This window comes from Nyctereutes procyonoides, unplaced genomic scaffold (genome assembly GCF_905146905.1).
Source record: "Nyctereutes procyonoides isolate TBG_1078 unplaced genomic scaffold, NYPRO_anot_genome, whole genome shotgun sequence".
NCBI lineage: Eukaryota > Metazoa > Chordata > Mammalia > Carnivora > Canidae > Nyctereutes > Nyctereutes procyonoides.
The window spans coordinates 25274129-25290335 of NW_026575049.1; the positions used below are offsets into that span (position 1 = coordinate 25274129).

Consider the following 16207-nt stretch of genomic DNA (forward strand, 5'->3'; position numbering starts at 1 on the left):
TCGCCAGGGCTCGCCGCCTGTTTGTGGCTCCGCCTGGCCGGGAACCGCAGGCCACCTCGGGGGCTAATGGAGGATCCGAGGGCTGCTTAGATGGTCCAGAGGCGGGGGAGGAGCAGGCATGGCTGAGTTTCCTCGTCCTGAGGTCGTCAGGGGTGTGTCTCGGGCGAAATGGAAATGCAGACGATTGCAAGGACTTGAGCACGGTGGACGAGACGGGGGTGGGGGTGGGGCGGCTGGGGAAGCTGCAAGATTTCGCCTTCGCGCGGAGTTGTTTTTCTTGAAATCACTGGTGTCCTGCTCAGGTCGCAATGACACACAGCTCGTTTACGCACTACGTCTTTAGTGTTTTAATAATGATGACTTGTTATATAATGGGTTATAATAAAGATTGGAACTGTTGGAATACCTTTAAATTTATAGCAATTCTAACTGCGTAGAATTATTTTGAGTCACTTATTGGTACCTCCGTAGTAGCGGTGCCGTCTTACCAAACACTTGAAAAGAATTTTCTAGGGCCCTGTGTTGCCGTGATCTGTTCTTGTTATCTTTAAATCTAGAGTACTTCGCTACGTGCGCGGAATTAATTGAATAGGCACTGTGCCAGATGCTAGGAAACGGTAGAAGTGCATTTTATTTAGTGATGCAGACGAATACATACAGAGATTTCTTTTGATACTTACCGTGTAATAGAGATTAACGTTCCTCATACTGGAGGGGACCTTAAGGGAGAAAGGGAAATCTTCCCCGAGGTGGTTTTTTAAAAATCACTACTACTGGTGAGGAATTTAAAAGACACACACAAGTCGTACCTCATGGTGATAAGAGCGACAGTGCAATGCAATGTGACTCCTTAGAGGTACTATTTGAAACATTGATCTTTTTATTTTAGTGATATTTTTATAAGGGAAGATGAGCCCACGATTACCAAATACTTGAAAGAATATTCAACAAACTGTTGAATGTATGTGGTTGTATAATTTCCTCTAAGTTTCTCACTCTTCTTCTCAACTAGTTTCCTAGCTCCTGTGAGATTTTTTTCATGTTATAAATTTAAAATTGTGAGAACATTTACAATTACCGTAGTAACTTGTTGATAACAGTTAAGAACACATTTTGTAACAGGAAAACTTACAAGATGTTCATTTCAGGACCGGGAATTTATTTTTTTTTCAGGACTGGGAGTTTAGACCTAGATTTTACTCCAGTTGTTTTGTTTTTCTATTGAATAATTTGATTATCCAAATGCCTCACTTAAGATATTTGTATACTTTTAATCTCTTCTATTAATAGAGGAAAGAGCCTACAATTAATTGCTTATAAAATTCCAGGTGACGCTGACGCATGTACCACAGGAGGAAATAATTGATGCCAAGAGTGAACCTTACACTGAGTGTATAAAATGTTTTGTTCCACTGCTGGTGAGGAGAAAGGGAGGCGTGAAGAAAAAAACGTTATTTAACAACATAACTGTGCTAACTCTATTATATGACTGTGGCTATGTAGAAAATTCCAGTTTAAGATCTGGAAAATATTGTCAGCCATTATTTCTAGAACATCCTTATGTATCTCTTTTTTTTTAACGTTTCACGTAGATATCCCATTTTTTTAAGTCTATATTTTTCCTTTGGTATCCTAGATTTTCGGTTTAAGTAGGATAAAGCACCTTGAGCACGTAGAGGCCCCATTCTGAAGCATTCATTATCTATTTTAATCTAAATTAAAATTTTTTGTAGTCTTTGAGGCTATTGCTAGAAATGCAAAACTTTCTGCTTTCATGTCAGCCTTCTTAAGGGCAGGATTTTAGGAGATTGGGCTGAATGTGGAGAGTTCTGGGTCCAGGAATATTCTTAGGCCTAATCCTACTATAAGGGCTCCTCAGGTTGAAACCGTATCAGAGTTCCTCTCTGTTAGTACTTAGATCTTAGTCATAGGTACCTAGACTTAGACATTGAAGAACAATTTATTTGCACATATGCCAGAATTTTACCATTGTTTATAGTTTAAAATTTTATTTGATGTTAAGAATTTATTTTTTTAAAGATTTTATTTATTTGAAAGGGAGAGACGGCAAGAGAGCATAAGCAGGGGGTTGGGAGAAGGAAAAGCACACTCCCTGAGCAAGGAACCCAATGACTGGTTTGATCCCATGACATTGGCATCAGGACCTCAGCCAAAGGCAGATGCTCAACCCACTGAACCACCCAGATGTCCCAAGAATGTATTTAACAACCTTTTAAATTGAACAAAGGGAAATAAAAATTCTTTTGGCTCAGTTAGTGAGGATCCAGAGAGACAATAATCTTTTCAACAAATATGTTTTGGGGTATCTTTGTTTTTATATAGGAAGAAGCATTTTTGAAAACCTTCATTTTATGGTAACTTAAAATCAACGGGTGTTATATTCTTCAGCACAGTGCATGGCACAGGGCTTTCAGTCAGCATTTTAAATGAAGTGGACAGGATGCACTTCTACTGTCAATAAATTTAGAATATAACACCCAGTTTTTTGTACAGGTGCATAAGTAACTATTGCTCAAAGCAACTTGAATGTATCAAATTAAGAGAATTATGAATTGGGGTTTTGTGTGATTCCTTACAAGGAGGGTCTCTGCACTACCCTTCTTGGCAACTTAAAGCCTATACTAGCAAAGTCTACTTTGCAATGTTAGGAAGAGAATTAGCTTGTTTTAAGTCTTGGAAGCATTTGAAATTTCTGTCCCTATAAATTGATGTTAACTTTCCGGTGGTTAACTAGAATTTGGAATGTGAGAAACTCTTAAGTGTAGCTTATTGAATAAACCTTCTTGTGTTCCTTACCTCCCTGTTTTAAAATTTTAAAAAAATTTTGAAATGTGCATGCAAATTGCAAGTTCAGTACAAACAGCATTTTTCCAGAGACAATTTCCAGTGTTGTGCCCCAGCACCATTGTGTATTTCCTAAAATACAAGGACAGTCTCTCCAATATAACCATTAAACTCAGGAAACTAAGAATGAGGCATTAATGTTATGTAATTCTCAGAATTACATGTTGCACTTTATTGTTGTGATTCCTAATCTCTATTCTGAAAGAATTCTTCAGTCTTTCCTTGACTTTCATGTCATTGGCAGTTTTGCATATTACAAGCCAGTTATTTTGGATCATTTTAAATGAAATCGGTAATTTGGGTTTCTCTCCTTAGAATTAGCTTAATACTTTTTTTTTTTTAAGATTTATTTATTTATGATAGACATAGGAGAGAGAGAGGCAGAGACACAGGAGGAGGGAGAAGCAGGCTCCATGCTGGGAGCCTGACACGGGACTCGATCCCGGGACTCCAGGATCGCACCCTGGGCCAAAGGCAGGTGCTAAACCTCTGAGCCACCCAGGGATCTCCAATACTTTTTTTTTTTTTTTAAGATTGATTTATTTTAGTCAGAGGGAGTGTACCACAAGCTCCTGTGAGCAAGCGGGGAAAGGGGCATGGGGAGAGGGAAAGAATCTCAAGCCAATCCCACACTTAGTGTGGAGCCAGAGGGTTCAATCCCACAACCCTGAGATTATGACCTGAGGTGAAACACTGGATGCTTAACCTGCTGAGCCACCTAGACACCTCTAGCTTAATACATTTCTTGGTAAGACTGTCCCTTCCTGAAATTTTAACAGAAGTTGGATTGTTACGGCTTTGTTTGAATGTCCACTCAAATATGTTTCCTGGATGTTGCATTTTGAAACTTATGAAAAAACAGCTTAAGGAGCTGTGTGTCTTCAGTAAGATTTAACTGCCAAAGGGCTATTGTTTGATTACTGCGCTCTTTGAAAAGATTTTCTGTAGATTTGAATTTTATTTATTTAAGATTTTTATTTATTCATTAGAGACACACAGAGAGAGGCAGAGACACAGAGGAAGCAGGCTTTACTGGGAGCCTGATGCAGAACTCGATCCTGGAACTCTGTCTGGGATCACGCCCTGAGCCAAAGGCAGATGCTCAAACACTGAGCCATCCAGGCATCCCTGTGGATCAGAATTTTAAAGAATTGTGTTTTTATATGCCTTTTTCTTATTAAATCATTTTATTTTGCTGAATTACAAACTAAGACTTAAAGTTTTTTTGCATGTGGAAACTGGTTTTCCTTATCAAGGGTACTGAGTCTGAAAATTTTTTTAACTGTCACATTAAGCGGAATGGGGAAAGTGCGTGTTTTTCTTGATTGGTGCTTAACAAGAAATTCCAAACTTTGTTTATTATTATTGCATTTGCTGTTTTAGAGCTATAGTTTTGGTTCATGTTGGCCTCATTGTAAGTGTTAAGGCAAGCCACAGAGTAAGAGAAGATATTTGTAACACATAAAACTTAGAGTGGGCAGCCCAGGTGGCTCAGTGGTTTAACGCCACCTTCAGCCCAGAGAGTGTGATCCTAAAGACCCAGGATGGAGTCCCACGCCAGGCTCCCTGCGTTGGAGCCTGCTTCTCCCTCTGCCTATGTGTGTCTCTGCCTCTCTCTCAGTTGTCTCTCATGAATAAATAAAATCTTTAAAAAAAAATAAGAATAAAAAATAAAACTTTGAGGGTTTATATATAGAGTATACAAAGAACATCTACAGATGAATATAATAGACTATCTAATGGAAAGCTGAATGAAAGTTGAATTTTACAAAAGAGGCTATTCAGATGGCCAATAAATAAATGAAAAGGGACCCAACTACAAAGAGATACCACTATACATTTATCAAAATGGCTAAAAATGTAAAAGATGGACAATAGCTAAATGTTGTCCAAGGTGTGGGACTACTGGATTTTTTGTTTTTCTTTAATAGAAGTACTGGAATTCTTATGAACTGCTTATACAAGCATAAGTTGATAAAAGAACTTTGGAGAACCAAATTCATTTTCCATTTGGAAATCTATATCCATTTAAATCCGACTTAGATATATACCTTGTGTACAGAAATTCCACCCACTTGAAATGAATGTAAATCAATATTTTCAGGTGTTTTAAGGTCAATACTTTTTTCTTTTCCAAAGGACTGTATCTCTCTTTTTTACATAAAAGTTAATGGATTCTTTTTCTTTTTTTTAAGGCAGATTTTAGTTAAGTCCTTGTGACTGCCAGCTTTCACTATTGTGGAGGAGTGCCCATACCCCATTGAACATTTAGTCTCTGGATTGCTGAATGGGGACCATGTATTTCAGAGTCTGCCCCAAATGGAGCACATAGCACTAATTCTTCATAGTCTTTTCTGCTTATTTTTAAGTTACTGTGTATAATTCATGGTGTTGCCATGGGTTATTTGGGAAAGGACTTACAAGACCAAGGGGAAGTATTAATGGGCAGCTTATAGAAGGGATAAGGAGAAAATCTATACAGTGGGGGGCATATGAAATACAAAGAATCTTTGTGGGTCCCCAAGGAAACAAACATTTTTTGGAACAAACTTCATGATTATTCTATAAATTGATTCTTTGAATTTAAGTGAGCTCTTACTAAAGTTGGAAGTTTTGGATGCAGTATACCTACTGAATTCGAAACAGCTTATACAAATGATTTTGTCATTGCATGTTTTTCTGCCTCTTTTCTTCTGGGAATGGTCACAGAGAAGCTATATGTTTATTAGGCTTATTGAGGCAAGGAATGGGTTAGATTTTCGTTAACCAGTATGCTAAAAATAAAATTTTAAGCTGAAAAAAACAATATTGACTCATTCAAATTAATTGAACTTACCTTTAAAGGTTTGAAAAGGTAACCATCTAAATATCTTTTTTTTTCCAGTGTAAATGTTGCTTGCCTAGTGAATTTTAGCTTTCTAAACAAATATCTTTTTTCTCATCTTCCTCAAGCATGGGGGGTAAAATACCACCTGCTACTCATAAAACTAAATCAGAAGACAATATCAAGGTAAGTTATGAATTTCATCTCTATATTTAGTGATAAAGTACTATACGGTTTTTAAAGTGCTTCTCTCAAATTACCACCCCTGATTTCTTCAGGATCACTTGGAAATAAGATCTTTTTAAAATTTCTGTTTGGACATAGAGTATCTGGAATCTGATTTAACACTGAGAATTTAGGGTTGAATGTTTGCTCTTCTTAAAATTAAAAGCTCGTGCGTATAACATGCATGACCTGTGGGTGTTAAGCTCTGTGACTGTGTGCACTATGTAGTCTTCATCGTCATTGTATTTTTAGCACCCTAGCACAGGTGGGTGTGCAGGGTATGCGTAGGGTACCCTATGCATTGTGGGTACTTGGTTAATATTTGTGAAGAAAATGAAAAATAGCCCAAATCCGTAATTCTTAAATTTTTCTACCATATCACTGAGGAATATTTCTAAGGGAGTCAGCATATTTGCAAAAAGATACAAAAATTTAGGAGGAGGTTGCCAGTAGCTGAAGTTTAGAAGTGGGGTTGGATGTACCCCTAAGAATCCTTCCTTCAGGAGAAGAGCTTGGTGGGGGGAATGAAAAAGACTGGGTGGCTCTTGAGAAAGAAAAAGGAAAAAACCCACTATACTCCTTAAAGTGGGCAAGAAACCAGCCCTAACAACTAACAGTGGGGGGTGTAAATGCCAACCCTCCTAACTCTAGAAGCACTCATATTTTAGTTTCTTCTGATCCTTCTCCAGAAACCTTGCCATTCTCTTTTTCCTTTCCTTTTCTCTATTCCTTTTCTCCTCCTTTCAAAAAAAAGAATGCTTCTTCCTTCAGAATTTTTTCTATTTTGTGTTTTATGTCTAAAATATTTTTTCAAGCTTGCTTGCTTTCTTGCTTTTGAGAGCACACATGAGCATGGGAAAGGGGCAGAGAGAGAGACACTCTTAAACAGACTTGGAGCTGAGCGTGGAGCCTAACACAGAGCTCAATCTCATGACCCTGAGATCATGACCTGAGTTGAAATCAAGAGTCAGACTGAGCTTGTCAGGTGCCCCTCCCCAAGTTTTCTGATTAGCGGTCCTAAATTGATAAGAAAATTTAATGTTTTATTGTTTAGAACCCTAAACAAGGTTTATCCATCTGGATATGAAATCAGAAGTTCTATCTTTGAACAAGTGAAGTGAGGGAAGTTAAGCAAAAGCCCCAAAGTAGTTATTCTTTTTTTTAAGAGGCATCATTTGTCAGAATTTACTAGTTCCTGATAGGATACTTTCGAGAGGCTACCTAGATAGCATATTTTGCCATTTTGTAAACATGTATGAAGACAGAATTATACTCAATCTATATCTCTGCTAAAATATTTTTGTAATAAAACATTCTGATTTGGAATTATATGCCAAAGCATCTGATAGCTTGCATGTGATAGGGTCTCAACATATATTTTGTCATAGGGTAGGGTTTTGATTCTAGTATTTCGGGATTATAAAGAGTAGCATCCTAAGTAAATGGTTATACATAATTTATACTACTAGAGTTGAATGAATAGATGGGGGTACGTTGATTTGATATATTCTGTATGATATGCAGCATTGTTAAATAGATCAAAATGCAGAGTTGTCTTATGTGTTGGGAATATATAATGGGATACACCAGAAAACACACTAGTTACTTCTGAGATGGGAAGGAAATTTGGTTTTCATCACGTATACCTTGAAATTCTTTGATTTCTCATTGTTTCTGTATAGTTTCATTATTCTTATTTGAAATTCCAAACTCAAAAACCCAGGAAAATGTAAAGATTTTTAGTATATTTGTTTGGCAGTAAAGCATAATCTCTACATTCATTCCACTTATGAATGCTCAGACTTTATTTTGCAGAAATAGTCATGGGTTGATGATCGGAAATTGTGGACCACAGTGCCTTTTGGAGGGTGCAACATCAGTATGGGTTATTAGCTTCCTAAAGTTCAGCATTTTTTAAATTCTAAAACTTGTTTAAAAGGTATGGAGGAGGCATTGAACCTATTCTTAATTTAAAAAGAAATGATAACAAAACTAAGACAAATTCACCGAAACAGGGAAAGAAAAGGCACATTAACATCTGAAATATAATGTATGTGAACAGCTTTTATGTAAGTTTTTATAAATTTGTATACATACTGTGTATGTTATTAAATATTGAACACATTGTTTGCCTTCCCTTTGCTAGGAAGAAAAAACAGATAGTAAGAAGGCGGAGGAAAACATAAAGACAGACGAACCATCAAGTGAGGAAAGTGATCTAGGTGAGGAGATAGTAGTTTGTTACTTGATAATCTCGTGATAAAATCCTGTGCCAATTTTTACTAAATTGACTAAATCGGGGCTAATGGGAATGTAATATAGCTGAGCTACATATGAAGCAAAATTTTCTAGTGGCTACATTTAAAAAATAAAAATTAAACATGAAATTAACTCCATGTATCTAAACTAACAACATATCTGAAATATTAATATTTCAACATGTATTCAATATGGAAAAGTTTTTTCATACTGTCTTCAAAATCCAGAGTGTATTGTGTACTTACAGCAATTTCAGTGCAGATGTTAGATGTTATATTTTTGTTGAAAATATTTGAATAACTGAATATCTGTGTTCAGAGTTAATGAAATTTGTGGTTGGGTTACATATCCAAGTTGTTCTAATACATGTAAAAGTTTTCCAGTAACTGAATCAAATACCAGAAAATTATTTTCCTTTTACTACTTGCATCCACATTGATAAATCTTGTTGATTTTAGAAGAAATGATATACCAGGAGTTGGGTTATTTTTTGTCTGATAGTTTTTTATTTTTAAGATTTTATTTATTCATGAGAGAGGCAGAGACACAGGCAGAGGGAAGAGAGCAGGCTCCATGCAAGGAGCCTGATGCAGAACTCGATCCTGGAACCCTGGGATCAGGCCCTGAGCCAAAGGCAGACACTCAACCACTGAGCCACCCAGGTGTCCCTTGTCTGGCGGGTTTTTTTTAGGCTGCAAACTGACAAAAATCTTTGCTTAAATTTAGAAGTCCTTTGAGACTACAAATATATATTCCAGTTATTAAATGGGCAATCCCTCAATTAATACTCTGTCAAAAAGCTAAAGAAAAGTACTTGGAATTTTTAAAATTTTATATCAGTTGATCTTCGCTGTTAGAAAAGAGCTTCTTCTTTGAGGGTTTAATCTTTCACTTTTTGTAAAATATCTTTTTGAGTATTGTAATTTTCCAACAATTTCTAGAACTGTGATAATATCTTACCAACTCTTCATCCAAAAGCATTTTTTGTGTATGAATGAATTCATTTTGTGAATGAATTTTTATTGTTAGACTAAGTTACAAAGCAGTTCCTGTTAAAAATTGACTAAAATTTTTTTGTTAGATAGAAATTAGGATTTCAGGCAGCTAATTTCAGTTTCATTCTTTTTTTTTTTTTTTAAGTTTATTTAATTTCTACACCCAAAGTGGGGCTTGAACTCATAACTCTGAGATCAAGAGTCACATACTCTTCTGATTGAGGCAACCAGGCACCCCTTAGTTACATTCTTAAAATTTTGACAGCAGGAAGCATTAAATTCACTCTGCTAAAAATGTCCCAATATCATGTTATTGTGAAAAAACTTTTTTTAAAGATTTTTTTATTTATTTAATCACGAGAGACAGGGTGGGGGGGCACAGGCAGAGAGAGAAGCAGGCACCACGCAGGGAGCCCGACCTGGTACTCGATCCGAGGTCCCCAGGATCAGGCCCTGGGCTGAAGGCGGCATTAAATTGCTGAACCACCGGGGTTGCCCAAAAAGTTTTTTTATATTGAAATTATTTTGTTTTGCTTTGCTGTAGCAATTATAGTTGTCCATCATGAAATTTATGAACTCTTTCTAAAAGTTTCTTTTGTGGTTTTGGTTATAGTGCTAGCTTTTGGGTTTGATGCTGCATCAGCATTGTGCCTTTATTTTTAAACTAAAATTTATTTCTAAAATATTTCATTATGATTTATATCATCACTGTAATTTGTACTATCTGCATAAAATATTTTTTAAAACATTACATTGTTGTGTAGAATAAAATATTTGAACCAAATCATTTGTTGAACTAAATTGGTGTGTCTGTGTAAGACTAGAAACTATGCCCTTGCCAACATTCTCACTACAAGACAGTGATAAATGCCAATGATGGAACAGTTAAAGTGAAATGTAATCTCAACTAAACAATAAAGTAGCATTTAATAGGGAAATATTTTATAGTTGCATCTGTTTAAATAACAGTAAAATACTTCACTTACCAGTTGGAATAACCGTAGTTCATAGATTTTGATAGTCTCATGTGGGTAGTGGATGCTGTATTGGACAGCACAGGTCTTATCATTTTCTTAACTTTGGCAGAAATTGACAATGAAGGTGTAATTGAACCAGATACTGATGCCCCTCAAGAAATGGGAGATGAAAATGTAGAGGTAAGTTCAATGGCTTATTTTCTGCTTGTTGTAAGGAATGTGAAGGTCCTACCTATTGCAGTGATTTATGACATAATTCTGCCAGGAAAAACACATATTAAATCCTTCTCTGACTTAAGGTATTTAGGAAAGCATTTTAGTAATAAACTAAAAGTTGTGAAAGTTGCCCTCCATTTTTATTTATTTTATTTTAAAGATTTTATTTTTAAGCATTATACCCAACATGGGACTGGAACTTGTGATCCCAAGATCAAGAGTCACGTGCTCCACTGACTGAGCCAGCCAGGCACTCCCCTCCCATTATTTTTAATCATATTCTCTAGAACCATCTCTGAAATCTTTGTTATATTGTTTACCTGTTTTTTCAGTTTGCATCTATTTTGACTACTCTTTAGACTACAGAGTTCACCTAACACTTATATTTAGAAATAGAATTACTTTTTAATGGGGTGTCTTAAGACCAAATTGTTTTTCCAAAAAAATGGTTTTATCACAATGGGTATAGTATTACCCTCAAGGTAGTGAAAATTGGTTCTTGGGAGGGGTTTGCAGAAAACTTAGATATTACAGTGGTTAAGGATCTTCTAAAGGGTCATAACATACATGCAATGTATCTGTGTGGTGTTAAAATGGAGTGAGGGAGTATTAAAAAATGTCTCAGATGGCTCTTTGGGGGTTGATAATGAAAAAAGGCTTCAGTGAATAACACTGAAATAGTGTAATAGTCGTTTAGTCCATGTCCTCACTGACATTTGGTACTATCAGATTTCATCTTTGCCAGTCTTACTGTGTGAAATAGTATGTCCTCGTGGCCTTTAAGTTGTGTTTTTCTAATTTCTAATGAAGTTGAGCATATTTTAATGTTTATTGATCATTCACGGGTATTTGTGAAGTCCTGTTGTGACTGTCCCCATTTTTCTTCTGGGTTGTCTTTTTCTGATTTATAGTTCATTTTATATTCTAGAGACTAACAATTTGTCATCTATATGTGCTTCACATATTTTTTGCTAGTTTATGGCTTGTCTTCGCTTTATGTCGTCTTAATAAACAGTTTTTTAGTACAGTTAAATAATTTTTATATATTATGCTTTGTTACCTCAAGGTTATAATTGCTAATAATCATTTTTGCTTCTGAAATTATATATGTTAGCCTTTCACCTTTAATATATGTGTCAGCACTATTAAAGAATTCCTTTCCTCGCCAATTCCAAAATACACTGTTTCCATGTGTGTGTGAGCCAATTCTGGTGTTCTGTTCTCCTTGTCTTTATTTCATGTGCTAATGACACATTATCTTATTTGGCTGTATGTTAAGTCTTGTTATCTGATAGGGGACCTCCAACAATTTAGGATTATTTTGGCTATTTTGTTGACCTTTTTCCATATAAATTTTAGAATATTATCAATCTCCCTCCCCGCCCCAGAATTGCATTAAATCTAAAATCAAGTTAGGGAGAAGATACAGCTCACTATTGTGATTACCCATGAATGTGTTCCAATTTTCAGGCCTTTTCTAACTGTTTGTAAATAATTTATTAGCATTTTCTCCATAGAGATCATGTGCATCTTCAAGAATACATATAGGTACTTTTGTCACTGTTTGTGAAAGGAATTTTTAAAAACTATGTATTCTATTGATGCTGTGTCACTTTGATATGTCTAGGTTTATAACATTGTATATGTGCTACTTGGGATTTATTGAGCATTTTAAATTCCAGGGTTAACTTTCTTTAATTCTGGAACATTTGGAACATTTTCATCTGGTATCTTTCAATTATTGCCACTTCCCATTCTCTCTACTGTCATTCTGGAGTTCTATGTAGGGACTTTTTCACTATTTAATTCCATTTCCTTATAACTGCTGGATTATGTATGCATTCAGTCAGTGGTCTGTTGATGTTTGAATTTGAATGCTTAGGTTTTCCATTTTTAGGTCTTGCTTGGATTCATTTTAAAGTATACTGGTTCTTTATGAGTCCCTTCTTGCGCATTTTCAGAACTTGCCTTTATTCTCTTAAACACATTGAAATCTTTGTCAACTCTTCCTGGTGATACTCTTATTTTTCCTGACTCTTGCTCATTGAGAAGGTTCTTTGTTTACTTGTGGATGGTGTGTGTACACATGTGTGTGTATTTTGATGACGCACATATATGTGTTGGAATTTTGATGAGTTCTTTGACATTTCACCTGGAAAAGTTTTTGAGGCCTGGGTACGAGTATTCCTCCAAAGAGGAAAGTGTTTGCTTCCAGCAGGATTGTGAATTGGAGCTACCAAGTCAAGGACCACTTATAAATTCTCAGCATGGTTTTTTGTTGTTGTTTGTATGACTATACGAGTAATGGGAATTCCGTTTGAAAGCCTGGCTTATTATGAGTTTATAGGGGAATTTTTTTCTTCTTGCTACTGGGCTGTACCTTTCGGACAGGTTTATTTTTGGTTTGCTATTATGCTTATAGGTATAGGCATTTGGGATTCCAGATTTATTGGAGAGTGATTAGATAACATGCATTCTCTTCACTTGAATCTAGATTTTGTGTGTCCTGCATTACATTTGAAAATAGAATTGTGTGGTCACCAAGTTTGACACCTGCTGGAAGGGTGAAAGCAGATGGAGCACTTGGCTCCCGTATCAGACTTCAAGTCTTCATTTAATCTTGTTCTTTGAGGATTTCTACATTAAGTGAAAGATGGCTTTACACTTGCTTAGGGCATCATGTGTACCATATTATTGACAAACTGAAGTTGTCCTTTTTAACATTTTTTTTTATTTGCTTTTGTAGGTTTCTTACTATCTGGTAAAGTGTGTTTGGTTTTTTTCTTCTTTTAAAACGAGTTTTAAACTTAATAGAAATTTTTGTTGGAATTACTTCAAATTTATTGAGTAACTTGGTTAGGATGAAGTATTAAAAAAAATCTTTTCCATGAACAGAGTATATACATCTTGTGTTCTTTAATAGAATTTTACTTCTTCCCCCCTTTGAAAGTCTTACATGTTCTTAGAATGGTATCTTGTTCTGTCCTATTTTGTAACTGATTTTTGCTGATGTGGAGAACTCTTGGTTTTTTTATGTTGTTTCTGAGGACTTTATTGAATTTTTTTTTTTTAGTACATTTAATGACCTGTCAGTTCTATTGGGTTTTATAGGTAAACTTGAAGACAGTTTTGTGTTTCCTTCCAATTCTTACACCTGTCAGATCACTTTCTTAATGAATTAGCCAGGACCAGTAATATTTTACAGAGTGGTTGATGATAGAATAGATCTTTTTGCCTTTTAAGAAACTGCTTCTTAACTTCAATTTAGATGGGATGTTTCTTATAAGTTTTTGTTACTAATGGTCTTTGTATCGTCAGCATCTTGTACAGTGTTCTGTACAGTTATAGGTACTCAGTAGAGGTTTGTTGGAACAAAAGAATGAGACATTTCACTTAAAATTCAAGTCTAATAGGAACTAGTTTTAGTTACATGTTTACAAGGAGATTGAGCTTCAGTATTTGTGTTTAACTAGAAAGGAAGTGGTGGAATAAGGCAAGAAAATCCTGCTTAGGTTGGTTGGGATGGAGGGAAGCAAAGGTCATGTCTACAGTAAAGGGTAGGGAGTGAAATTTTTTTGTTTATTATGAAAGATTAAAGCTCATCCTATGTAATTTCTTACTAAGCTTACACCATAGTTATCCTCTTGCTCCCTGGAGACTAGAGAAAAATGAATGAAAATGGGGGTTGTGTCTACCCCATCCCTAAAAAAGCCCAAGCTCCTTTCTTCTCTTTGCTTTCTCTGTTACTTCTAAGTTGACCTACAATTTCCCCCTAGATAACCGAGGAAATGATGGATCAGGCAAATGATAAAAAAGTGGCTGCCATTGATGCCCTAAATGATGGTGAGTGATTTTTTTTTCCTCTTTGCTGTATTTCTATGATAGTCTGAATATTCTCTTTTTCCCTGCAGCAACTGTTAAATAGTGGGAAGGTGGAAAGGAACTTAAATTTATTCAGTATCTTAGACTGGAAAAGAAAGCCTCCTGTTCTCTATGCACCCCTTAACAAAAAGGTTGAAATCATTCAGGTATCAGTTACCCTACCTCAGGGGACAGATGCATCCTGATGTGACTGAGACTCCTTTCCTGACTAATTCTGGTGTTTGTCCACTGAGAAGAAGAGGCTTTAAAAAGTTGAACATGTTTCCATAAAAGTAATATTATTAGAACAGTGGCTCTGAACTTTTTCCATAGCAAACACCCTTGACAAATGATGTCTGTTGGCATAATGTTCTTGTTCTAATCTGTGTGTGTGAGATTCTCTTCAAAAACTCCTTTCAGAATGGGAGAATGCTGGTATTAGTAAGCATAATGTTTAATCAGTTACAGTTTGTAAGAACAAATCATTTCTTAGCTTGCATACTATGCAGACTTCTTCATAGCTTTGTGGTGGCATGTCACTGTACCATTGTGGGAGAACTGCTGTCTAATGCTGATGTGCATTCAGACTTCATCCGTAGACTTAGAATATGACTAAAGTTTTAGAAGTTCAGTATTGATTGCTATTCCAACTTGGCAAATAACATTCACTTTCTTTTTTTGTAATCTTACCACCTTCTCAGTTTAGGTCATTATCACATATTTATGCCATTGCATTAGCCTTAATAGTTTGCCTTCCTGAAATGTTTATTTATTGCTTTCTATTCACTGTCTCTAGATTATTCTTAGAACCACTTTTTATTTTTACACATTCCCTTGCTTGTAACCTCTGACTAGCTTTTTGCATACTTTTTGAGGATCTTCATCATAGCATTAGACCTGCTAGAGTCAGGTCCCGTATATTGCCTTCCCAACCTTGTTCTCTTCTTTTTGAATATTAACCTTCCATTACAGCCAGACCTTACTGTCCTAGAGTTTTCCTACACTTGTGCTCTGCTGCTTCTTTCTAAAGCTCTTCTTTGCCTGTTTCAGCTTTTAATTCATACCCATCAATTGATCCCAGTTACTTCTCTTCCTGACCATTCCTTTTCCACACTAATCTTTTAACTTCGCTACTACTTAAGATTTCTATTCATCCAACATTTATTTTGTGCCTACTTATCTGACAGTTTTATTATGTTTTAACATGCACTATTTCATTAATACCTTGTACTGCTCCCATTTCACAGGTTAATGTGAGGGCCCAGATGGATTTTGACTTGTGCAGGATCTTACTGTGCCATAGTGTCCACTCATTATTTTTTTTTTCAACTCATTATTTTTGTCATTTATTTTGGCATATTGTCTTGTATTTTTTAAATTCATTTTATTTATTACCTAGCAATTTTTTAATGAAAAGGAAGCTGTTACCACCACCCAAAGAGTCATGTTCTTGTTTTTCCATGTTTCTAAGCCATGTTCATGTATAAATTTAACCTAGTTCTAATTTTATTCTATTTTGTTAAAGATTTATTAACTTATTTGAGAGAGAGAGAGAGAGAGAGAGAGAGAGCGCGCACGAGCAGGAGGGACAGAGGATCTCAAGTGAATTCCATGCTGAGCATGGAGCCTGACAAGTGGCTTGATCCCAGGACCCTGAGATCATGACCTGAGCCAAAACCAGGAGTTAAACACTTAACCAACTGCACCCCTAGGTTAAGTTTTAATTTTAGAATTAGGCATGCCTGGGTGGCTCAGCGGTTGAGCGCCTCCCTTGGGCCCAGGGCATGATCCTGGAATCCTTGGATCAAGTCCCACATCGGGCTCCCTACATGGAGCCTGCTTCTCTCTCTGCCTCTCTCTCTCATGAACAAATAATAAATAAATGTAAAAAAAAATATTTTAGAATCAGTACAATTTATAGTATATTAAAAAAATTTATAGTATATTCTAATGGGATAAAACATTAGTATTCTAAGCCAGGGATT

General features: G+C 35.8%; 1 protein-coding gene across 1 annotated transcript in view; it reads left to right on the top strand.

Moving 5' to 3' along the window:
- ST13 (ST13 Hsp70 interacting protein) overlaps positions 1–16207 on the top strand; it is a 31327-nt gene that overhangs the window by 365 nt on the left and 14755 nt on the right. Inside the window, exons 2-5 of the mRNA XM_055329292.1 lie at positions 5818–5875; positions 8061–8136; positions 10255–10325; positions 14138–14204. Of these exons, the coding sequence (XP_055185267.1) occupies positions 5818–5875; positions 8061–8136; positions 10255–10325; positions 14138–14204 (272 nt within the window). The remainder of the gene's footprint in view (positions 1–5817; positions 5876–8060; positions 8137–10254; positions 10326–14137; positions 14205–16207) is intronic.